The sequence below is a fragment of the Oratosquilla oratoria genome, chromosome 26 (assembly GCF_046742065.1).
Source record: "Oratosquilla oratoria isolate Oo_2021 chromosome 26, ASM4674206v1, whole genome shotgun sequence".
Taxonomy (NCBI): domain Eukaryota; kingdom Metazoa; phylum Arthropoda; class Malacostraca; order Stomatopoda; family Squillidae; genus Oratosquilla; species Oratosquilla oratoria.
Window position 1 is genome coordinate 31553900 of NC_134802.1, and position 26978 is coordinate 31580877.

Genomic DNA, 26978 nt, shown 5'->3' on the forward strand with positions numbered 1-26978 from the left:
GGCCCTTTTGCGGAACAATAGGGTTCTGGGGAACCCCGGTTGAGAAACGCTGCCTTAGGGACTATATGTGGAGCCCCTACGGACCAAATCCACATATAATTTTATCCGTGTCAGAAAAAAATCTTTTTGGGAAATGGTTTATTGTACTACGACTGTCCCTCCGTTATACTATCCCCTCTTCAAACTATTTTGTACCACCTCTTCGAGCATATATTTTTATTTTTCGCCTCTGTTCCCTGTGGTGGGGAAAAGAATTCCGCCACCGAGTTTACCATGAGGGTCGTAAAATACGGCTAAATTGGGACGGAATGATGGAACTAGGTATCCTGCTCTCTGTAACCCAAATTGATCTGTGTGATAATATTGCTATATTTAGTTTTTTTTAGACGGTCTTCGTAAGGGAGATCCTTTAACACAGGCAATTTGGTGACCCTCCTCTGAACATACTTATTGTGTCTATGTCCTTTATCAGGTGAGGTCAACTTATTTGCATATTCCAGGTGTGGCCGTACCAGGACAATGCGCAGATCTCTGAATGTTGTTGGCTGTAAGTGCACAAAAATCCTTCTGATGAAACCGACAATTTTTGTTCACTATTTCAGTTATGTGTTCTTAAAATTGAGTTTACTGTCAATTATCACACATATGTCCTTTTCACTGTTGGTCTGTCTCAGTGTATTACATCTTGTAACCTTGGTCTTCGGCTGGTGAATTTACAAGCCTCATGTATATCATCTAACCACTTACAGGCCAGGACAAAAGCTTAAAATACGTTCAAGAATAGAATACAACTTTACAGCAAGACAGTAAATTATAGGCTACATGTCTTTTCCTGAGCGAAGGAAAAATATGTGACGATTTCCCTTTCAGGAAGTTCTCGAAAGGTTGGTGACACTGTATTTGCGAATTAGGAACCAATAAACTCACAAGTATCAATATAAATTAAATTATCTTTTAACATCTTATTGTGTAGATTAGTTTTGTTTAGGCTTTAGCTGAAGATTATTTTTTTCATTGTCGTTTCATGTAATATTTACATTGTGCATTAGATGGAGTTCAATGAAATTTTTATTGTTAGAGAAAATTTAGTGACAGTGATATTCGCTTGGGGAAAGCCATATAACGCTGATATTTAATGAACAATTTGTTCATAAAACATTAGATGACACTGTCAATGATCATCATACATTTTCGCAATATTTTGTTTCGGAACAGTTGACATTCCTGCTGAGAGAGGCACGCACATGATGGAAGTCCGACTTTGGAAGATATTGTTATTTAGCAAGTATTGCACGCGTTAAGACTTGCGTATTGTGAGATGATGACATATATTAAGTGTGAAGAGAGAAGATGATGAAAAGGGTTAGTCTGTCGCATATTCTTCATCGTTCACAGCGACATCAAGAAGCATCCAACGGTGACACAAGTAAATCTTGTGAGAATTGTAGTGATCAAGTTAACTCATCAAATACCACCGATAATAACCTTTGTCGTGGAGGGAGTGCAACAAAAGAACGTAAATTGCGGAAGAGCACGTCAAAAGGTGGTATTTTACAAACCATCAGGAAAAAGATAAGTGGAAAATTTGAAATTCTTCATGGTGGGGGTTTGAGTGATGTTGCCGTCTCCAAAGGAGGTTTGTCAACAAATAGCTTTTGTGATTCCTTCTCATGCTCCTTGAGTGAAGAATCCTTAGGTGATGGCCCCAATAATGGTGCTCAGAGCCACAAAGTCAATAGGAATACAAGATCCGTACACCCAGCCAAGAGACATTATGTTCGACAGGCATCATCTTCACATGATGATCTCCTGACAGAGGCTGAGGAGACCCACAGGAACTCTACTGGTGGTATTGGAGAACAGGCATCAATGATGCTGAAGCTGTTGCAGATGCAACAAATAGGAGGGTCTCCCATGGTACCTGAGGCAGTTAGCGATAGTTGGACCACAAGTAATTCACAGCTAAGTGCAAACAGCACATCTGATCCTCATCCTACCGAAACAAGACCCGTATCTCCAAATCACGATGTTTATGGTAATGCAAACTGTGTTAATTCAAATGCTGTGGTTTCACTAAGGGATCAAGAGAATTTGACAACAGAGACTAAGAGGAGTCTTGCTGAAGAACTTTTCAATCTTGCCAAATTTGGATGGTATTGGGGGCCTATCTCACGAAGTAAGGCAGAGGAAAAATTGGCAGATCAACCTGATGGGGCATTTTTAGTTCGAGATTCATCAGATGACAAGTACCTACTAAGCTTGAGTTTCCGCTCGTATGGGAAGACCCTTCATACACGAATTGAACACAGCAATGGTAAGTGTGCTTTTAGTTTGAATTTCTTGGGTATATTGCAAGTTAGACAATTGTTGCCTCAAGTTTTCACTAAGTAGAAAACCAGCAATGGTGTGCAACCCCACAGTGGCTGGCAATATCCCCCCATCCCCAGTCTATGGGAAGAAACTTTGGTAAATTTTTTTAGAAGTGCACACCTACACAATATAGCAATAAAAAATGAATTATTAATTTTGTAAATTATAATACATCAATGTAATATGATTTTCTTGGCAGGAATCTATAACAAAAAAGATGCTAAAACTGATTTATTAACGAATGAATTTGTGGCAGTTGAATGATATGCCATATTTGTTTTGATAGATGCCGAGGTCAAAGAAATGAATTTGTCTATTCTAACCTAACCTTTATTTAGTAATTTAGTACCTCAAATTCTAAAGATCATCTGGTCGTTGTCATCACGGATGCTGATGGCTTGATTATTATTGTACCTCAGGCAATTAACAGATGGCAGCAGAACCCCATGTTCTCTCAAAAAGTCCAAGGAAGCCTTATTGTCTTTGTAACAGCACTTATTAACATAACGTGGAGTTGGAGATTACCCAATCCACAATGTGAAAGCCATAGTCTAACTGACAGTGACTGGACTGGAAAGACAACCACATCTAGACTGTATCCTAGCGGCTTCATTCATTAGTAGATTTGCTTGTAGCAAGGTTTTTTGTTTTTTATTTCTGCCAAGAAAATCACATATTACGTTCATGTATTATAATTTACAAAATTAATATTTAATTTTCTAATGCTATATTGCATAGGTGTGCACAACTAAAATAATACTGAAACTTTGGACTTGTCATTTGTTTTCAGTGCCACCAGCTAAGAATGTTTAGAGAGGGGAGTGAGATATACAGTTGAAGTTGATAGAGTCCGAGTCAGACTGAGTGTTAGTTCCGCAGGATGACATCTTTGGATAGAGATAAGGGAGTTGATGGATTTGAAAATGACTATCAGTCTCTTGTCATTGATCTTGTATTGTGGGTTATTCTTTTGTATTGCATACTGGTACCTTGTTTTCTTGACAGAAATTCAGGGAAGTCTTGGCAGGCATTGTTTTTATGTATGTGTTTTAAATTTACTTGCTGTTCTGAACAGATCTTGTTGACATTGATTTCAATTAGAAATTGCCTTTTTTTTTTTTTTTTTTTCTTCTTCTCTCCTCGCCCCAACAATTTGAGTGACCATGTTGGGAAATCAAGGTTTAGGGTAGTGAAGGAAACAAGCAAAGCAAATTATTTTTTATATAAACGAGTGTTAGGTTTGTTGAAATTAACAAGATTATTGTTAGAAAAATATGTTTTTCACCCTTAGACCCTACCTTAACCAGACCTAACTTGACCAGACCCTAATCAGAACTAACTCAGGAATTTTATAATCTAACTAGGGGTTGTGCCTTTTCAGACTCCAAATCAGGAGGCAAAGCTCAACTACCTCAAGTTATACAGTCTTACCTATTCATGTCTAACCAGACCTAACCTATTCTGTTTTGTTAGAGATGGGTGTGCTGTGGCAATACAATATTCTGTAAATACCAGTCAATACTTAGCAGCACATATTCTAGCCTTATATAACTGAAGACATTAGAAAACTACATCACAATATGGCAGTAGTCAGTACTATTGTTTTGATGGTGATATTAATCAAAATGCATTTTGCTTAGTGATGTAATACTTTCATCTTAATTTGCATAAAAATAGAAGGGAGACTGCTAGAGACTATAAGGATTACACTAGGCAGTTCCCTGTCCATTACCAACCATCTGATATTTATGAGAAGTGGGCTGGTGGAATGGCTCTCCTGGACCGATGGGTTTTGAAAATGGGCATCTTCGATGTCAATCATGCAGGACCATTACATGTCTTTGGTCTCAAAAAAGAAACACACACATATATGATTCAGTGGCGCACTGGTTAGAGTTCCTGGCTGACACTATGGTGGTCCAGGTTCGAATGCCGCCCAGGCCTGAAATAATTTCAATATCACTGTGCTGTGAGTCATTACTCCAAATCTTGTGGGTGGGGAGTTGGGAGTGTGTATGTGTGTAAGGTCACAGCATTACCCATAGATCGGTCATATATGAGCTCTGAGCTCTCTTCTGGGAGGGAAATAGCTGTCGATCACGTGTCCAACATGTTGTTGTTGTCGTTCCCTAGACTGTCTGTCCGAGCAGTCCTGTCTCCCCAAGGAAGGCCACAGCCGAAACTGGGTTTTCCCACAAATCCTTTATAGAGTGTATGTTGTGTTGTTTGCGTGCATGATTGTGTATAATGCAGTCTTCCATTATGTGTTGTATGGTATGGGGTGAAGTGTTACATCCTGGGCAGCTGTTCACAACACGGTCGTCCAGCCTCTTCTGGTAGCTTAGAAGTGCTGGGTGGTGACCGCATCGCAGTCTGGCCAAGTGGACTCTGTCCTTTTGTGGGAGAGAGGATTCAGAAGGGTGGATATCAGGGGGTCTGGCATGCAGCAGTGTGTTGTCTTTCAGTGTGTTAATAGAGCGGTGAGTGATATGATTATGAATATGTTTCCGGAGGCTGGTATTTGGTGGTTGTGGAGGAAGAGAAGAGAGTATCTGTGCGTAATAAAGGTCTTTGGGTGTAGTTTTAATGTTTCTTGGTGTGTGTGGGTGTTCTGCTATGTAGTGTAGCGGGTGTGATGTGTTTGTGGTGGCTGCAGCAAGTGTTTGTGTGCCTCTCATGTCGAGGTGGTCCTTGACTTTGAGGACTTTTGTTTCATGGTGTAAATGGTCTGTAGGTGTTGTATTTGTGCAGCCTGTAATTGTTTTTAGGGCTTTGTTTTGTATGATTTGAAGGGTGTTGTGGTGTGTCTCACTGAGATTAGGAGCCCATGCAGGACTCGCATAATTCATCACTGAGCGTATGCATGGTAAAACACACACACACACACAATAGCAAGGCCTAGACTGGAGTATACAGCGACATTATGGTCACCCAGTACCAAAAAGAATATAAAGTAAATTGAAAGAATCCAGAGAGCAACCACAAAAATGGTTTGTCATATGAAGAGAGACTGGCTAAATTGGAGTTACTGACTTTGAAGCAAAGAAGGGAAAGAGAGGTGACCTATTGACCATCTACAGAATTATGAAGGGCATGGAAGTACTTCATACAGAGGACTTATTAAATCGGGACAAGAGAAACATAAGAGGACATGGAATGAAACTCAAAAAAAGATAGTTATAGAAGAGATCTGGAGAAGAACAGTTTTCCACACAGAGGGGTGAATACTTGGAACAAACTGGATGAAACAATACTTATATACATACATATACCAAAGGCTTTTTTCCCCCTTACATGGGGGGTAGCCAAAAAGAAAAAGGCATAGAAACCACTCCCACCCATTCCATCCCCTACATATGCCACTCCCCTCCACCCTCCTCCCTCCCTCTCATCTTGGCACCTCCTGGATGACGGGTCATCCCTGCATCCTGTCCACTGCCCTGGGTCAGAAGCAGTGTTGCAAGACACAGCACATCCACAGCAAGGTCACTTCATTAATTCGGCGACCCCCACCTCTCCGCCCCCTCATGCAGAAAAGGAGAAGACGAGGAGAAATCCCTTTGGGCTGCGTCAATAATATGTGTAAAGACCATACACGAATTTAAGAGCAAACTAGACACTGCGAGATACAAAGGTGGGACACCACAAGGGAAGCTTCTCTTCCTGTAAGATACAACTAGGTAAATACACGCACACCGAACTGACAGCGAAGATTGGAACGCCAGAAAAAAAAAAAATCGTGGATTACAGTGATGAGAGAGTACCTGTGTTGTATTTGTAAGGAAGGGGAAAGCTCATGGTGTAGTGGGCAGGTGAAGAAAAAGGAGAAGGGGAGACATTATCAAGGAAAATGGAAGAAAATGAGGAAGGAGCCGAACTTGGACATCAGAAGGGGTGTCAACAAAAGGTGTGTAGATCACACAGACAAGGTCAAACAGGTGAGCAGAGGTATTAAAAGTAGAAATATAAATAATAGCAGCTCAATGGAAAAGAGAAGATAATTACTTTATGGATTTAATGAGGGAGGAGATGACAACCTCCCCCGACTAGTAAGTCTAGAGGAGAAACTAAAAAAAAATGAACGAAGCATGGGAAGTTAGGTTTACTTAAAAGTGGCAGTTGCCGACAAGATTGACGAGATAAACACTGTATGAGGACGGAGCCTTTATTTGTACGATGTTTTGCTTATTACAGCTTTTACAAGTACAAGTTGAGATACAAATGCTTGAGATTAAATAAGGGGAAAGGAGGGAACGGGGAGAGAAAAGGGGGGGAAGGAAGAGGAGGAGGAGGAGAAGGGGGGGGATTGGACACTGGGAAAGGATGAGAATGCTGGCCCAAACGTCCGTGGGCGAAATGTCCTCAAAGGGTGGTTTAGATATTTAATATTTTGCTGGCCATGGGTATTAGGGGAATAATGTGAGGCGAGATGTTAAACATGCCCCTGTTTTGTTCAATAGTGTTCGTTCCTTGAATGATTGCTGCTTCTAAACACTTCCTGCGGATTTTGTCTGGTTCCCGTATCAGCAGCTCTGCATTCTTCCAGTCCATAAGATGGTTTTCCTTGTTTCTATGTGTCACACATGCATTGGTGGTGACATTATGCCTGACGTAACGGTGTTCACGTATTCATGTATTGAGGTCGCATTTGTATCTCAACTTGTACTTGAAAAAGCTGTAATAAGCGAAACGTTGTACAAATAAAGGCTCCGTCCTCATATGGTGTTTATCTCGTCAAGTTAGGTTTAACCATTTAACACTAGTTACACAAAGAGTTGATAAACTGGAAGAACTAAAGGAGAATCAAAATCTAACTAAAGAAATAGAAGAATTAAAAAGACAGTTAAGAGAAGTAAAGGATGAGAATGAGGAATTAAAGAGGAATAATAAAGAGTCCATAGCAAAAGAGGTAAGTGGTTGGAAAAAAGTCCAAGAGAACAACAAAATTGAATTTAGAAAGATAGTGAAACAACAGATGAAAGAAACTAAGGACACAGTTATTAAAGTGATGAGAGAGAAGGAGAATATAGTAAGAGACTTAGCAGATTAAAAAAAAATGTACAAGTATATTAAGGATGGAAGAGAAGCATAATCCAAATAGAACTACAAGAGTAAAGAAGGAGAAGAAAAAAGTAAACAAGGTATTATCAGTAGTTCAAGAAGATGAACAAGAAATAGTGAAATAAATTGAAGAAATATATAGACTAGGGAAATACAATATAGATAAGACTGACCAATTAAGGTTAAATTCAGGTCACAAATGACAGCAGAGAATATCTTATAAAAAACAGGGAAACTAGCAAAAAGTGATCAGTATAAACAGGTATGGATAAAAAGAGAGAGGAATAAAGAGGAAAGAGAGGAAGAGAAAAAAAGAATAGAAGCTAAGAAAAAAAAAACGAGGACAGAACAGAGTCAGACAAAGAGAAATTCTATTGGAGAGTAGTGGATATGAAAGTGAGGAAATGGTTCATAGCAGAGAAAAATGGAAGGGAAACAGAAAACAGGATGGAAGTAACAGAAAATTAAAAGTTTCTTTCACAAATATAGATGGCTTAATAACAGGCTTGAATGAACTGAATGATTACCTGTGAGAAAAAAACCCGGGCATAATGGGAATTGTAGAAAGGTCCATTACCACCCAACAGTGTAGGACATGGTGCATATAATTATTGGATTAGAAACAGAGAATTAAAACATGGGGGTAGAGTTATGTTCCTGATTAAGAAGGATATAAATGTGAGGAATGTTACATATAGAATGAATAGAGTAGAGATGATTATAATGGAAATAGAGGACAGGGACAAGAAGAGCAGGAAGTTTGTGGTAAATTATGTGCCTTCTAAAATGGCTTCATGGGAAGAGAGAGAACACAAAAATATGTTAGAAGACACAAGGATAACTTTAAATAAGATAATGGAAGATGGAGGAAGAATAGTTATAATGGGTGACTTTAATTGTAAAGAAATCTGCTGGGAAGAGATGACAGTGAAGGGTGGAGATGACCTTTGGGGAAATGTACAACTTGATATGATTATAGAACATACAATGATGCAATTGATACAAGAGAATACTAGGTATAGAAATGAGGAAGAACCATTGAGACTGGACCTAATAATCACATCAGAACCTGAACAAATGTATAACAAAACTTGAAAGAATACAAAGAGCAATTACAAAATTGGCACCAACACTCAGAACTATCATATGAGGAGAGACTAGCAAAACTTAAGCTACAGACATTAGAGCAAAGAAGAGAGAGAGGAGACTTGATAACTATAGAATCATGAAAGGCATAGAAATTATTGATAGAGAGGATCTAATAAAATGGGATAGTAGAGATACAAAAGGACACGGAAAGAAAATCAAGAAAGACAATTATGAAAGAGACCTGAAAAAGAACAGCTTCCCCCACAAGGTAATAGACATTTGGAACAAGTCAGATGAAAATGTGTGTGCAAAAACGATACACAAATTTAAAAACAGTCTAGATAAAATGAGATATGAAGAAGGTCCCCCTCACAGAGGGCTTTGTAGCATGGAATTTAATGAACCATGCCCTTGGTTCAACTTCGCCGATGACAGGATTCGAACCGCCATCCTCTCAACCTTCGCCGCAAGTAATGATGCCCTAACCCACTCAGCCAGCGAGCTTCCATACTGACAAAAGACCATCATTAAACTATTCCAAGGGAAGTGAAACCTTTACAAAAACAAAAGAGAAGAAAGATTTGGGAGTGTTGATAAAAGACAACCAATCACCTGACAGACATTTTAGCAGGATTGTGGGAAAGATGTACGAACTTCTGCAGAAGATTATAGTGGCTATTCACTATATGGATGAAGAGACAATGAAAAAAGTCATTGAAACCCTAATCCATTCAAGACTATGCATCAGTGGTATTGTCCCCACACAGAGCGAAGAATATAAGCAAGATCAACAGAATATGAAGGGCAGCAAACAAATTGGTCTATAGCCTGGCAGATAAACCATATGAGGAAAGACTAAAATAACTGTAACTTCCATCTTTGAAAGATGGAAGAGAAAGAGTTGACATGAGTACAGTATTGATGTCACTAAAGGGGATAGATTGCATTAACAGAAGAAATTACTTTGAGATGTCAAGGGAATGCAGTAAGACCACATGTCTAAAGGATGTCAAGAAATATAGATTTCCGTACAGATGCATAAATACTTGGAATAACTTAGAAGGTAATATAATCCAAGCTCGGCATCTTGGAGAAGAAGGGTTGCATAAAAGACAGTACATATTCGTTACCAGTGTTTTATAATCTACGTGTATGAAAGGCAATGTCATATTGTCTCAAAAAGTAGAGAATATAACCAATACAATTTAAGAGCATGCAAGTCCCAGCATATGGCTTGCTCAAGGCCATTGCTATGATAAAAGGACACAGGGCATGCAATGTAAACACTACCAAATTTTTGAATTTTATATATATATATATATATATATATATATATATATATATATATATACATATATATATATATATATATATATATATATATATATAAAATTTAAAAAGATGACTTGGAGATATTCAATTACATTACTTATGATACTACTTTTAACAGTATGCCTGATCATAGTACAATATTTACCATATCAGATGCCTTATTACAACATTTTTATTTCAGTATTTTTGTAAATACTAAATTTAACTCTTAAGAAACATTTAAAATGAATTGTATATAACATATGAGTGATTTAAGGGAAAGGGGAAAAAATAAGAGGTTAATTTTCTAGAAGGAAATTGGTGTCATTGGTAACAGATATTAACAAGTATTTTAGGTACTGCACCTAATTCAGTTTGATATATAATGATCATATACTATACATTACAATTAGGTAAATACCCCAAGTTTGCAAAGATGTTATGTCTAAGCATATTTGATTCTTAACAGTTCTGTTATAGAATCTTATACTGGAAATGGATATTTCACAAAAACATGGGATCCACAAAATGTGTAATAAAACCACTTGGAAAATTAAATGAAAGGTGACCGAAAGTTTTCGTTTATTTAAGATGTCTTAAATAGACAAAAACGTTCGGTCACCTTTCATTTTATTTTCCAAGTGGTTTTATTATATATATATATATGCTGGTACATTGTGACAAGTTGATGAAGGTGGAAAAAGAAGTCACGAGTCTAGTTCTGAGTTTCTGAGTTTATTCCTGACCAGTTTCTCTCTATGCTTCTTCCTCTGAAGAAGCATAGAGAGAAACTGGTCAGGAATAAACTCAGAAACTCAGAACTAGACTTGTGATTTCTTTTTCCACCTTCATCATATATATATATATATATATATATATATATATATATATATATATATATATATATATATTATATATAATACTTTTTTCTCCAAAATCCTCATAATTTCAACATGGATAAAAGCCAATGTGTTTTTTGTGTTTCAGGTTGGTTTAGCTTTTACCCACACCCTGAGCTGGAAGGTCACATGAGCTTAGTGGGATTGATAGAGCACTGTGTGTCACACTCATCCAATGGAGTATTCTGTTACTCCAGAGCAAGAGCTCCAGGTTCACCTTCCTTTCCTGTAAGATTCACAAAGCCTATCTCAAGATTTACTCAGGTTAGTATAGTTTGATTTATTCATAGTGTGTGTATGTATATATATATATATGTATGTATGTATACAGTAAAATTCCTTTTATCTGACCTTCAAACATCTGACTTTTTTTCTTTAATGCCCCAAGTCGGATAAAAGTTGAATTTGTCCAAACATCTGACAATTGAGTGGATAGTTGTTGCTATCTCCACTACCGACTTATGGTGCTCAGGTCGGCTGTTATTTTCGTGGGCAGTTCAGTGTTTGCTTACGTTTGGCCATTGGTGGTTGTTTCTCCTCCACTCTATTGTGTTGTTTATTATGCTTTATTGTACCGTAAATAAGTGAAAATGTCCCAAACCAGTGATTTTATCTAATCTTTTAGTGTATGTCCAAACATCCAACTTTTCCAAACATCCGATCTAGGCTAGGTCCCACCAAGGTCAGATAAAAGGAATTTTACTGTGTATTTACCTAGTTGTATTTTACGGGAAGGGGAGCTATGCTCGAGGTGTCCCGTCTTCATATCTCATTTTATCTAAACTATTTTTAAATTCATGTATTGTTTTTGCACTCACCACTTTCTCATCTAACTTGTTCCAACTGTCTATTACTCTGTGAGGAAAGCTGTTCTTTTTCAAATCTCTTCTATAGCTGTCTTTTTTTATTTTCTTTCCGTGTCCTCTTGTATTTCTGTCATCCCATTTTATCAGATTCTCTCTATCAGTAATTTCCATGCCTTTCATGATTCTGTAAATAGCTATCAAATCTCCTCTCTTCTTTGCTCTAGTGTCTGTAGTTCAAGTTTTTCTAGTCTCTCTTCATATGATAGTTTTGAGAGTGTTGGTGCCAATTTTGTAATTGCTCTTTGTATTCTTTCAAGTTTTTTTATACATTTTTTTGTACTTGGTGACCATATCGTTGCTGCATATTCCAATCTTGGTCTTATCAGGGTGATTAGGATTTTCTTCACCATTTCTTCATCCAGGTATGTAAATGCAACTTTGATTGTTCTTATTAAATTATAGGTTTCTCCAAAAATCTTATTTATATGTTTCTCAGGTGACATATTATTCATAACAATGACTCCTAGGTCCTTCTCATTTTCTATTTTTTTTTATTCCTTCTTCTCCCAATTTATATGATCCTGTTATTCTGTTTTTGATTTTTTCCAAATTCCATTATACTACACTTTCTTGTATTTAACTCCATCTCTCACTTCCTACTCCATTCCTGTACTTTATATAGATCTCTCTGTAGTGATTCACAATCTTCTGTTTTCACTCTTTTTAGTAGTTTTGCATCATCTGCAAAGAAGCTCATATAGCTTTCAATTCCTTCATCCATATCATTAATATATATAGCAAACATTATTGGGGCCAGTACTGTTCCCTGCGGAACACCGCTTATTACTTTATCCCATTTTGAGTGCTGGTCTCTTATCACTACTCTCATTTTTCTTTCTTGCAAAAAGTCTTCCATCCAATTTAGTAGTTTGCCCTGTATTCCTCCTTCAGTTTCTAATTTCTTAAGCAACTTCTTATGTGGTACTTTGTCAAAAGCTTTCTTTAGGTCTAGAAATGCACAGTCCGCCCATCCATCTCTTTCTTGTATTATATCTATTAGCCTTGAATAGAAACATATTAAATTGGTGACGCATGATCGTCCTTGTCTGAATCCAAATTGCCTTGGATTTAACACTTTGTTTTTTTTCTAAATATTTTACCCATCTACTTTTGATAATTCTTTCACAAATTTTTGCTATTGTACTTGTTAGAGAGACTGGTCTATAGTTGGTAGGTTCTTCTTTATTTCCTCCTTTATATATAGGTACTATATTTGCTTTTTTCCAATCTTCTGGAACTTTTCCTTCTTTCAAGGAACTATTTAGTATGCTATGTATTTTATCTGCCAGTTCATTCCTGCATTCTTTCAGAATCCAGTTTGCTATATCATCTGGTCCATGCGATTTTCTGACATCAAGATTACTCAAGTGTTTCAATATTTCATTCTTTGTTACTTCTATTTCTTCCATAGGGGGGACTTTCTCTTTCCATTCAATCTCTTCAGGTTGTATGTTCTCCCTTGTAAACACTGATTTAAAATGTTTGTTCATAATTTCCACCATTTCCATTTCCTCAGTGTATTCAACTCCCCCTTGTCTTTTCTCCAAGTCTTGTTTGTTTTTCAGTTTATTGTTTACAAATCTGTAGAATAGTTTTGGTTGATCTTTACACTTTTCTATGACATCTTTTTCATATTTTCTCTTTTCCTCTCTGCACTTTTGTACATATTCATTTCTATAACAGGTATATATTTTCCATTTTTCAGGTCTTCTGTCTTTTTTCCATCTGGTCCAGGCTTTGTCTCTTTTGTCTTTTAACTCCCTACAACTTTTGTTGTACCAGCATTTTACATATTCTTTTTCTTGTTTTTGTCTTGTGACATACTTTTCCACTCCTTTTTTGTAAATTTTTTGTCAAAATATTCCATTTCTCTTCCACTGTTGTTTCTTCTTTGTATATTTCTTCCCAGTTTTCTTGTTGAAAGAATTCTCTTATTTTATCAAAGTTTGTTTTTTCATACATTCTTCCTTTTCTATATTGTTCATTTCTTTTCATATATTTTTCTTCATTAAGTTCCAGTTCAATCAATATGTGGTCACTTTTACTTATTGGTGTTTTATATTCAATCTTGTCCACTATTCTAGGTTCAGATGTAATTATTAAGTCTAGTCTCGATGGTTCTTCATTTCTATACCTAGTGTTCTCCTGTATCCATTGTGTCATTGTATGGTCAGTAACCATCTCAAGTAGAGCGTTTCCCCATGAGCCATCTCCACCCTTTACTGTCATCTCTTCCCAGCAGACTTCTTTGCAATTAAAGTCGTTCATCATAACTATTCTTCCTCCATCTTCCATTATCTTGTTTAACCCCTTCCATACGGTGCCGCCTACGTAGGCGTCATGAGGAGCAAGTGGATTCGCGATGCTGCCATATCGGCGTCTTGATTATATTTATTGTAGTCGCCCCTGTGTTTTTACATTCTCTCAAATGTGCCCTGAATCCCATTCTCTGTGGTTTTCAAAATTCGCGGGTGAAAGAGAGAACGATCGATATAAGCGGTGACTATATTTTATGATGCGAGTATTATTACAACACGTCATACGGCTGGCATTGGCTGCTGCCCGCGAGATTTAAGTCCCGTACTGAAGTGGTTAATGTTATCTTTGTGTCCTCTAACATACTTTTATGTTCACTCTCTTCCCATGAGGCTGTTTTCGGGGGCACATAATTTATCACAAACTTTCTGCTCTTCTTATCTCTGTCTTCCACTTCTATCATAATCATCTCTACTGTATTCTTTCCATATATGACATCCCTCACGTTTATATCCTTCTTAGTCAGGAACATAACTCCACCCCCTTGCTTTTTCTCTCTGTTTTTAATCCAATAATTATATGCATCATGTCCTACACTGTTGGGTGGTAGTGGGCCTTTTAATTTTGTTTCTACAATTCCCATTATGTCCGGTTCTTTTTCTTTCAAATAATCATTCAGCTCATTCAATCCTGTTATTAATCCATCTATATTTGTGTAAGACACTCTTAGTTTTCTGTCACTTCCATTGTGTTCTCTGTTTCCCTTTTGTTTTTCTCTTGTATGTCGAACCGCCTTAGTTTCATATTCACTATCCAATAGAATCTCTGTTTTTCTGACTCCGTTCTGCTCTCGTTTTTTTTCTTAGCTTCAAGTCTTTTCTGCTTTTCTTCCTCTCTTTCCTCTTTATTCATTTCCCTTTTTATCCATACCTTTTTATATTGTTCACTTGTTGCTAGTTTCCCTGTTTTGGATAAGATATTCTCTGCCATCGTTTGTGACCTGAATTTAATCTTAATTGGTCTGGTCTTATCTGTACTATACTTTCCGAGCCTGAATTTTTCCTCAATTTCCTTCATAATTTCTGGTTCATCTTCCTGAACTAATTTTAGTAAACTGCGTGCTTTTTCATTTTCCTCATTGGTTCTTGAGGTTCTATCTGGGTTATGTTTCTCTTCTATTCCTAATATAATTATACATTTCTTTTTATCAGCTACCTACGCTCCCAGTCCTCAATCATCTTATCGAACTTCTCTTATAGTCTTGTCAGTCGGGGGGGGGTTTGTGTCCCCCCCCACCCTCTTTAGATCCCTGGAAAATATTCTCATCACTTTCTACTGTATTGCTCTTATCTATACTTCTAATCTTTACATTTTTATTAGACATTTTGTCATCGCTCAGCTGGTCGGGGGGCCGTTTTTTGGTGTTTACATTTCGTTTGTCTGCCTGGGCCAAGTCTTCTCCTTCCTCATTTCCTTCCATTTCCCTCAGCAATCCCTCCCCTTCTCTTCTATCCCTACTTTCCCACTACCCCATGAGCAATTTCCCCCCCACCCTGTAAATACAATAGGCACTTCTTTTGCTTTGGGATCCACGAAACTTCACTTTTCTTCAGAATGTTCTCTAAGCCATCCGTTCGTTGAAGTGTGTGTGTGTGTGTATATATATATATATACCGGTATATATATATATATATATATATTCATATATATATATAAACTGTAGATCCCACTATCAGAGAAAAGAATATTGTATGAATATACATATATTAAGATCACTGTGATTCCCTTCACACTGAAGAGGATCACAGACAGTGATTATAATATATGTATCTTAATACAGCATTCTTTCTCTTCTCTGAAACTGGGATCTACAGTTCATCTTACCAATGTGTTAGAACATTTAACTCATGTGTATGTATATGTATATATATATATATATATATATGTATATATATATATATAATATATCAAGTGAAAACCACTGTTGGAGCAAAAAAGACTGGAGACGGGGTCCCGTCTATATATTTTGATTGGAAACTGTAATCCTCTTGCAGTTTGCAATCGAAATATATAGACTCCCCATCTCCAGTCTTTTTTACTCCAACAGTGGTTTTCACGTGATTGACAAATGTGTGATAATATTTTTCACCTGTAATATATATATATATATATGTATGTATGTACTAAACAAGCCCTTCTAGAAACACTGCTAAACACAATACTCCAACCACAACCCACAGAAAAAGAACTGCACCTGACAAAAAACACACTGGCATGCCTGCACTCAGTACATCATCCAATGTTAAAACAGTACCAACACAGAATAGGTCAGGTTGCAGATTCAAACTACCCCAGGTGCATCCACCACACAGTAGACACAGAACATCTCAATCTACAGTGCTCCAGACTAACATTCCCCAGATAGAAACACAGTATATCTTCCCTGAGTGATTTATGGTCTCACCTGGCGGCTGTTACCGAATGGCCAAATGTCTTCTGCCGGAGAAATCAGGGGCAGCATATTGATTGTAAATGGGTAAAAGTAGATACTCCTAGCAGGTATAATCAGTGGTGCAGGGAGTTAGAGAAAGAGGTAGAACAAAAGAAAAGTGGACAAATGGGGAAGCCATATCATCTTGTGGATAGAATGTCGAATGTAAATGTTTGTGGAGGTAATATATGGAGGGAAATATATGGACTAAGATGAACTTTTTGAAAGAGGTGCGTCAGGGATGAACTGACAGTATTCATGAGAAAGAAAGGAGGTGCAATTTTCTCATTGTACGAGTCAAATTCTTGTGCACAGCATCGGCTGCCATATGTACGATGCATCACACTAGTTGCATTGTAAAATATAAAATCACTGTTGTATTACTCATTCTCTTTTACTCTGAGTAATAATAAACACAGAAAACATGATCAAATCAGTTCACAGAATCCAGGGGTAACTCATGTACAACTATAACATACATACATATACCAAAGACTTTTTCACCCTTACAAGGGAGGTAACCAAAAAACAAAGGCATAAAAACCACTCCCATTCATTCTATCCACACATACTCCACTCCTATCCACCACCTTCCCTCACTCTTTTCTTGGCTCCTCCTGGATGACGGGTCTTCCCTGCATCACACCCACTGCCCTGGGTCAGAAGCAGTGTTACAAGACAAAAAATAAATAAATAAATAAATAGATGAATAAAGATAAAAAAATATTTGTACCTATTGTGTAACATACTATTTTCTTGCAGGTGAGATCCTTGCAGTATCTGTGTCGCTTTGTGATCCGTCAGTATACTCGAGTAGATCACATTGAGGAATTACCCCTGCCGCCACGCATCAAAGGCTACCTTGAAGAAGGAATCTTTCAGGAGGAACGCTCATGCAAGCTGTCAAGTTAACATAACCATAAATTCTAGTTTGGCTGATGTGAAAGGCTACACAATTCTGTCTGTACTGTAAAGAAATATATGATTACACTTGGGTCCCCATTTCTTGATGCCTTTGTTCATACATGTGATCTAGGATCTTTCTGTGCTAATTAGAATGACTTTTGTGCAGGGTATGAGACTTGTTAGCAGAACTTATAACCACCTGCATTTAATATGCATTGTTTGCAAAGGATGAATGTTGTTGGATGAATGAATTAAAAATAGTGTGCATCTAACTTTTCTTGCCAGTTATTAATATGATTTTTAATGTAACTGATTGAGGCTTTAATACAAATCAGATGGTGATCACTGTAATTTGTAGTATTTGTGCCATGTAGGTGATGTAACGCTGCATTTAAAGTGTTTGTTAAGACTGGCCCACCCCTACTCCCCTCAGTATAGATTATTAACTGCCTGTAAATGTGCAGTGTGCAAGCTTGAATTACTTTCATTCCCATTTACTATATTGTATTTTAAGGATTTATTTTTGTAGTTACCAAATATTACAATTAGATTTAATTTTAAATAAGAAAATATTGGTCAGTGGTACCTGGCCATAGTGAAGTGCCTCCTGGTGTGTGATTAAAAAAAGACGGGGGTCAGGTCTTGTTCTACTGTTGTGTGGTTATGTAAGTGGGAAATGTTGATAAAATATGAAAAGGATTTAATTAGGTGACTTTTATTATTTTTTATTATTTATTTATTTATTTATTTTTCCATGTTGAAAAATAAACTATCAGGAGAAATGTTTTACAGGCACAGATTTGAATACAGAAGTAGTCTTGAAGAAACCTGTACTTACATGTTAAAAGAATCAGACTTGCCACTTTTATGGATGGACAAGTTACATGAATCAGGTTTCTGTTCAACAGAAGTCTCAGTAAATTTGAGAATTTAAATGTTTGCACATGTTCATGAAATGAAAATCAGCAGGAACTAATTAATTTCACATATGGTTTGTGGGCTTCTTCATATAATATAGCACCCTTTATTCATTCTATATATTTGATATATTTACCTAGTTGTATTATACGGGAAGGGAGCTATGCTCGTAGTGACCCGTCTTTGTATCTCTCAGCATCAAGTTTTTTCTTAAAATCTTGAATAGTGTTGCACACTGTTTCTTTGCCTGATTTGTTCCATGTATCTTTCACTTTTTTTTTTTTTTTTTTTTTCTCTCTCTCTCTTCAGATCTCTTCTTTAATTATCTTTTTTAGTTTCTTTATGTGTCCTCTTGTTTTTCCATTGTCCCATTTCAAGAGAGAAATTCTTATCTAAGACTTCCATTCCCTTCATAATTCTCTAGATAGTAGTTCTCCTCTTTCCCTTCTTGTTCCAGAGTTGGTAATTCTAATTTGGACAGTCTTTGTTCATATATCATTTTGGAAAGGGTTAGTGCCAGTTTTGTTGTTGCTCTTTGTATTCTTTCTAACTTCTTTATATTCTTTTTGGTACTGGGTGTCCATAGTGTTGCTGCATAATCGAGTTTTGGTCTTACTAGTGTAGGTAAATCTTTTTTATCATTTCCTCGTCCTTTTATTGACTCCAATAAATTGTAGGTTTCTCCGTCTATTTTATTAATATGCTTATCCGGTGTCATGTCTTTGCTGATCATCACACCAAGGTTTTTTTCTGAGTTTACTTTTTTGGCCTCTTCTTCAATTTTATAATCTCTCGATATTCTGTTTTATTTTTTCCAAATTACATAATACTACATTTCTTGATATTGAATTTCACTTCCCACTTTTGAGTCCATTTCCAGATCTTGTCCAAGTCTTGTTGTAATGAGTTGCAATCCTCCTCCGTTTTTACTTTCTTTAGTATTTATGCGTCATCTACAAAGAAATTCATATAACACTCTACTCCTTCATCCATGTCATTTATGTATATGGCAAACATGATTGGGGCCAGTACTGATCCCTGCGGGACACCATTTATCATTTCTTCCCAATTTGAGAATTTATCTCTAATTACTACTCTCATTTTCCTCCCAGTCAGGAAGTCTTTCATCCATTCCAATAGTTTTCCTCTGATGCCACCTATTGACTCTATCCTCCTTATTAGTTTATTGTGTGATACCTTATCAAATGCTTTTTGTAGGCCCAGAAAGGCAGTCTGCCCAATCATCTCTCTCTTGTATTATGTCTATTAATCTTGAATAGAAGCAGATCAGGTTTGTTGTACATGCACTTCCTTGTCTGAATCCAAATTGATTTGGATTCAGTATAGTTTTTTCTTCCAAATGTTTAACCCATCCATTTTTGGCGACTTTTTCGCAAATTTTTGCTACTGTGCTTGTCAGGGAGACCGGTCTGTAATTTGATGGATCTTCCCATTTCCTCCCTTATAAATTGGTACAATGTTTGCATTTTTCCAGTCCTTTGGCACTTTTCCTTCTTAAAGTGAGAATTTAATTATATTGTATATTTTATCTGTTAATTCTTCCATGCATTCTTTCAGTATCCAATTTGCAATTCCATCTGGACCATGTGATTTTCTGACGTCAAGGGTTTTGATTTGGTCGCTGATTTCCTTCTCTGTTACAATTATTTCTTTCATTGAGGGGGATATCTCTCTATTTCCTCACAGTTAGGTGAGTTTTCTGTTGTGAATACTGATTTGAAGTGGTTGTTCATAATTTCAGCCATTTCCAGTTCTTCTGTATGTTCATATTTACCTTAGCACAGCTTTTCTATTTCTTGTTTATTCTTCAGTTTGCCATTTACATACCTGTAAAATAGTTTGGGTTCTACCTTGCATTTTTTTTTTTTTTTTTTTTTAGTTTCTCTTTTCATCTCTGCATATTTTTACATAATCATTTCTTAGTTTGATGTACATTAGCCAATTGCTTGTTTTCTTGTCTCTTTTCCGTTTCCTCCAAGCTTTATCTCTTCTATCCTTAGCCTATAAAAGGCTATTAATTCCTTTTCCTTTTTGGCTACCTCCCTTGTACGGGGGAAAAAAGCCTTGGTATATGTATGTATGTATGTATCCTTAGCCTCACCACACCTTATTTGAGTGAGTGCTTGTGCATGTATATTTGTGTGTGTGTGTGTAGTAAAACCATTTAGAAAATAAAATGAAAGGTGACCGAATGTTTTTGTCTATTTAAGACATTTTCAAAGGTCCTTAAATAGACGAAAGCGTTCAGTCACCTTTAATTTTATTTTCCAAGTGGTTTTATCACACATTTTTTTAATCACATGTGTGTGTATATATATATACAGTATATATATATATATATAAATATATATATATATATATATATATATATATATTATATATAAACATAAAAATACCAACATACATACACATATACATACATATATATATATATACATATACCAAGGGCTATTCTCCCTTACCAGGGAGGTAGCCAAGGTCAAAATCCATAATTCCTCTCCCACTCATTTCATCCCCACCCATTCCACTCACATCACCACCCCTCCCTCCCTCTCATCTTGGCTCCTCATGGATGACAGGTCATCCCTGCATCTTGCCAATCACCTTGGGTCAGAAGCAATGCAACAAGACAATACAAGACATATATATATATATATATAAAACACAGTATATATTTTTACCATTGTCTAAGCACAACTTCTACATGCTTGTTCATCCAAAAGTGCATATATATATATATATATATATATATATATATATATATATATATATATATATATATATATATATATATATATATATATAATATAAAACACAGTATGTATTTTTACCATTGTCTAAGCACAACTTCTACATGCTTGTTCATCCAAAAGCCCTATCCATAGAAATATATTATGGAAGTTAGGTTTCTTTTTATGTCACTCTTGTTTATTTCAAAATTATTCCTGATTGTCATATAACAAGAGACAACAGGTTATGTGAAGACAAAGTTTCTTCTACAGACAGAACCGAACTTTGTTGGTGATGTTGAAAGTGGTAACTTTGTGGATATAATGTCATTTCCAGGATTCAGAAAAGGTTTGAATTACTTGTGGATGGTTATTCTGTTCATGAAGAGGTTTTTGTGCTTACCAGCATAAATTTTCTTTACCATCCTGCCTAGTCCCATCTTCTGGTGTACTCTTGTTGGTACATATTTAATTCTGGCTATCCTGTCCCATAGAAACTTATGGTCATATATCTTAGTGGTCAGGCTACATACTTGTTTTTATACATACATACAACAATGGCTTTTTACCCCCTTGCAAGGGAGGTAGCCAAAGTCAAAGGCATAAATCCACTCTCGCCCATTTCATCCCCACATACTCCACTCCTATTCACCACCCCTTCCTCCCTCTTTTTTGTTTTGTTTTTATACTAGCACAAATTCCTGCTAAGAGTAATGAGATAGTGAACATGTTCAATAAAGCCAGGCATTTGAAAGAAATTAGAATAATGCATATGAATATGAAGTGTCAGTTGCAGTAAAGATGCAATTGATATTCAATCTTGGTCATTGATTTATATTTCTTAAAGATAAAGAGATTCATGTTTCTTTGACTAAATAATCAGGACTAAGCAGCTCATAAATAAGTGTAAATATGCTACAAATATGCACAAACTGTGATTGCGTCCATTACTTGTGAACATCTTCGGAACCTTTCTCTTGGTCAGTCTTTCAACCACGTCCATGTCAGCTTTTTGATCAGCAGTTTAATATTAAAAGTAACCTTTGTTTTAAGGGAAATAACTGTTTGGTATATATGTGTTGGCATGTTATCCTAGTATAGAAAGTCTAAGAAATGGGCATTGAAATATTTTGTTAGGTGTTGATATTTTGTAGTGGTCCAACTGATCATTATACAAACACAAATAATGGTCTTCAGTAAGAAAGTTCTACTAGATAGAACAATGGTGGTAACAGTAGATATACAACTCTTGACAACTTCCTTGGAGATATCATGTCAAAAAAGACCATTGAGATGGACATCTACACCAATGACAAGAAATGGTAAGGTGCAGAAAATCTTCAAAAGAAAACCATGTATTGGAGATTGAAAGGTTACAAAGTGGAGCCCTCAAGGAACAAAACAATCACCAGTTATGTTCAAGATACTCATGAATAAACTTGTACCAAATCTAGAGCAGAACATCTCAGCTGAAAAGTCCCTCTCAACAAGCAAGAATTACATTGGTATAACTGTGTTTAAACCACTACCCAACATTGAAACATTACCAGCACAGCCTAGGCCTGGCCACACTCAAATTCCACCAAAGGAAATTACCTCACCGAGGACACTGAACACCTCACCCATACTGCCCCACTCATGACCTGTCCAGACAAGAACACAATATCTATTCTGGAGTGATTTGTGGGCCTATCTGGTGGCCATCTCCAGTTACCTATGACCCATGGATTTGGTATAAGAGAACTTGGATAACAGATTGGATGACTGGTAATGAAAGGGAATTCAGAGCTTTTGCCTGCAGATTTAGGTGGATTGTTTTATATGGGGAGTAAGATTTAAGGTATGTACATGTAAAGTCATCTTGAAAACTATTTGGTACATATGTTATATTTTTGTGATTTTAGGCATTTTCTTTGTTACAGAAGTATCAATGTTATGTTCAAGCTCTGGATAAGATTAAACCTATTATTTGTATGTGTAACTTAGTTGCAGAGGAATTGATTAGAAGTAGGGTATAACCATAGAGAGGAAAGCTGTATGCAAATGTAGGGTATATTTTGTGTTTGTGCCTACACAAAGAATGCAGTTAGACTTAGTAATATACTTAAAACATTTGATGAATTAGGCATAGTTCATGGTTTTACATTTTGTCACAGAAAGCATGCCATCATAATTTATATCTACTTTATTGTTTACAAGTAAAATATATATGAGAATTTTATAGGATTTGACTGATGTTTTATTCATTATTGTATAGGTTATATTGTTACATTTTATGTCGTTACCAATTCAGGTTGTGCATCCTGATGCATGGTGACAAAATGTGTAATGTATGAGCAGTATTGCCATGTGGGGCATTGTTAAACTTCACATGTAATATTTAAAGAGGCTTTGAATTTTTTCAACTAAAATTAAGGTGTGAAGTATAATTTTCTACATGTAGACAGCCTGCCATGAACAGTGGACTTATTGATTACAGGCACTGTCATCAAATATATTTTTGTAATAGATTATATCATGTGCTAGGTTCTTAATGTTCATATATCAATGCTGTTATGCATAGTATTGTAATATGTACATACTTGTAATAATGATAATAATTGATGCTTTGTTTCACTAATTAGAAACCTGCAGACTCCTATTGGCTGAAAGTAATCCTGTAGATCTGGGATAAAGGATAAGACATATATACAAAGGAGATGCAAACAGGAACATCCCTATTGATCCTTATGGGGCTGCTAGTGAGATGAAAAGGGGTGTAAATAGCGGAAACAGTTAATAACCACTGGCATTTGGACTAGAAATTGGTTGAATGATCGAAAATGAGTTTCTCTAAATGGCAAAACTTCTAGATGGAAAAATGTTAGGAGTGGAGTTCCTCAAGGTTCTGTTCTTGGGCCACTTCTATTCATAGTATATATAAATGATATAGACCATGGACTAAGATCTATTGTCTCCAAATTTGCTGATGATACAAAATTGTGTGGAATGACAAATGATCACTTAAATAGATATTCAAGAACATTTAGAAAAATTATAGTAATGGTCTTAAAGTGGCTAATGAAATTTAACAAGTAATGAAAGGTTTTGCACATAGGTTAAGATAAAAGCAAGTATGATTACAAGTTATTTAGAAATTTGTTAACAAAAGTGGATAGTTAAAAGGATCTCGGGGTAATTATCAGTAACGATCTCAGGTCATCTAAGCAGTGTATTTCAGCCTCTGAGAAAGCATACAAGATTCTAGGACTTATTGTGCGATCTTTTGATTTCAAAAGTCCATCTCTCATTAACAAGCTATAAATTGTTAGTTCGTCCACATTAGGATGGTTTGGACACATGGAAAGAAAGACTAGTAAAAGAGGTACGGAAGGCAGATGTGGAGGGAGTGAACATGAGGGGACGTCCTAGGATGAGGTGGATGGATGGGGTGAAGGGGGCTTTGGGGAAGAGGGAGAGGACGGAAGACAGAGGTGAGTGGAAAATGGTTGAATATGGATGATGATGTGATTGCATGAGGAGGAATGGGCGGGGTAGTATGTGTGAGTAAATTTTGACACAGCCCGAAGGGATTTCTCCCCGTCCTCTCCTTATATGCAAGGGGGGACGGAGAGGGTGGGTCGCCGATTAAATGAAGCGGCCTTGCTGTGGATGTGCTGTGTCTTGCGACACTGCTTCTGACCCAGGGCGGTGGGCAGGGTGCAGGGATGACCCGTCATCCAGGAGGTGCTCAGATGAGAGGGAGGGTGGGAGGGGTGTGGAGTGTATTTGGGGATGAAATGGGTGGGAGTGTTTTTATGCCTTTCCCTTTTTGGCTACCTCCCTTGGAAGGGGGAAAAAGCCTTGGTATATGTATGTATGTATGTCCACATTTGGAATATGCTGTTTCTGTATGGTCACCAAATCTCATTAAAGACATTGACAGATTGGAAAAAGTACAACAGCGACCCACAAAACCGATTCCAAATATAAAAAAATCATACAAAAATCAACTAAAACATATGAATCTGTTTTCCCTAAAAAAGCATAGACTCAGAGGTGACTTGATACAGGTCTTTAAGATTCTAAAGGGAATTGACATTAAAAGTGACAAAATTTTTATACTGAATGAAAATCTGACAAGAAACAATGGTCTCAAACTGTCAGGAAATAGATTCAATTTGGAAGGGGGTAGAAACAACTTTGTCAACCGTGAAGTTAATGAATGGAATAAACTTCCTGCAGAGGGAGTGCAATGTAGTTCAGTTCGAAGCTTTAAGATTTGGTTAGATAAACATCTAAGCAAAATGCTGTAATGACTGCCATTTATTCTATTTGTTATTGTATATTTGCTTGATTTTCATTTATCATTTATCTGTCTATTATTATTCACTATTTACCTGTTTGTTTATTATTTGATTATATGCATTTATTTTTATCATTATCTATTATAATTTTTATTTTAATTTATATTTTATCTTATTTGATTTTTTTTACATACAAACATACATATACCAAGGCTTTTTCCCCCTTACAAGGGAGGTAGCCAAAAAGGAAAAGGCATAAAATCATTCCCACCCATTCCATCCCTGAATACACTCCACACCCCTCCACCCTCCCTCTTATCTTAGTACCTCCTGGATGACGGGTCATCCCTGCACCTTGTCCACTGCCCTGGGTCAGAAGCAGTGTCGCAAGACACAGCACATCCACAGCAAGGCCGCTTCATTAAATCGGCGACCCCCCCTCTCCGTCCCCCCATGCATAAAAGAAGACGGGGAGAAATCCCTTTGGGCTGTGTCAAATTTTGTTCACACACACTACCTCAACCCCCATCCACCCGCCCATTCCACCTCATGCATCACAACATCATCCATATATAACCATTCTCCATTCACCCCTGTCTTCTGTCCTGTCCCATCCTTCCTCAATAGACATTCCTCTCTTCCCCAAAGCCCCCTTCACCCCATTCATCTATCTCATCCTAGGACATCCCCTCATGTTCACTCCCTCCACATCTGCCTTCCATACCTCTTTTACTAGTCTTTCTTCACTCATTCTTTCCAATCAAGATCCTCCCATAAGGGACAAAAGGTAGGGAGGTTCTTAAAGTGAACTCTTTGAATGAAAAGGAAAAGGAGAAGGAGTACGGAAAGAAGCTGAAGGAGGAGTGGGAGGGAGTAAAGGGTAGAGTAGAGCTGGGTGTGGAGGAGGAATGGGATGGTTCAAGGAGGGAGTCATAAAGTGTGCAAGGATGGTGTGTGGAACAAGAAGGACAGGGGGAAATAGAAGAAAGGGTAGTGAATGGTGGGATGAGGAAACAAAAAAGGTTGTAGAAGAGAAGAAGCGAGCTTTCACAGATTGGTTACAAAATAGGACAAGGGAGTCATATGAGAGGTACAAAGAAAAGAAAAGAGAAGTAAAGCAAAAGGTAAAGGTTGCAAAGAGGAGAGCAGATGTGAAATGGGGTAAGAGTTTGACAGAAAAATTTGAAAGTAATAAAAAGATGTTTTGGAAAGAAATTAAGAGAGGAAGAGGAGGCGAATCAAGTAGAGAAGAAAAGGTAAAAGGTGCAGATGGAGAGATGATAATGGAAGAGAAGGCAGTAAGGGGAAGATGGGCAGAATATTTTAGGCAGTTGCTAAATGTGAAGGAGGATAGGGAAGGAAAGATTGCTGCAGTGGGAAGTGCTAAGAAAATGAGAGTGATGAATGAGGAGAAATAAGGAAGGATGAGGTGAAGGCAGTTGTTAAGATGAAAGCAGATAAGGCACCTGGTCTGGATGAATGCCATGCGGAATGTCTGAAAAAGGGAGGTACAGAGATGGTGGACTGGTTGGTGAGGTTATTTAATGTTTGAGAGAGGGTAGAGTGCTGGAGGACTGGAGGAGTGCCTGTATAGTTCCTCTTTACAAGGGGACAAGTGTGAATGTAGTAGTTTCAGAGGGATTAGCTTGTTGAGTGTAGTTGGGAAGACTTATGGGAGGATCTTGGTTGAGAGGATTAGGAGAGGAACAGAAGGAGTAATTGGTGAGGAACAGTGTGGATTTAGGACAGGTAGAGGTTGTGTAGATCAGATCTTT

The 26978-nt window shown here is 36.9% G+C and overlaps 1 protein-coding gene across 1 annotated transcript; it reads left to right on the forward strand.

Moving 5' to 3' along the window:
* The first annotated feature begins 1207 nt into the window (after positions 1-1207).
* On the forward strand, positions 1208-20560 carry LOC143039430 (uncharacterized). The gene is made up of 3 exons (XM_076209467.1): positions 1208-2314; positions 10819-10994; positions 17106-20560. Exons 1-3 carry the CDS (start codon positions 1351-1353, stop codon positions 17253-17255), a joined length of 1290 nt encoding a protein of 429 aa, XP_076065582.1. The 5' UTR covers positions 1208-1350; the 3' UTR covers positions 17256-20560.
* The last annotated feature ends 6418 nt before the right edge of the window (positions 20561-26978 follow it).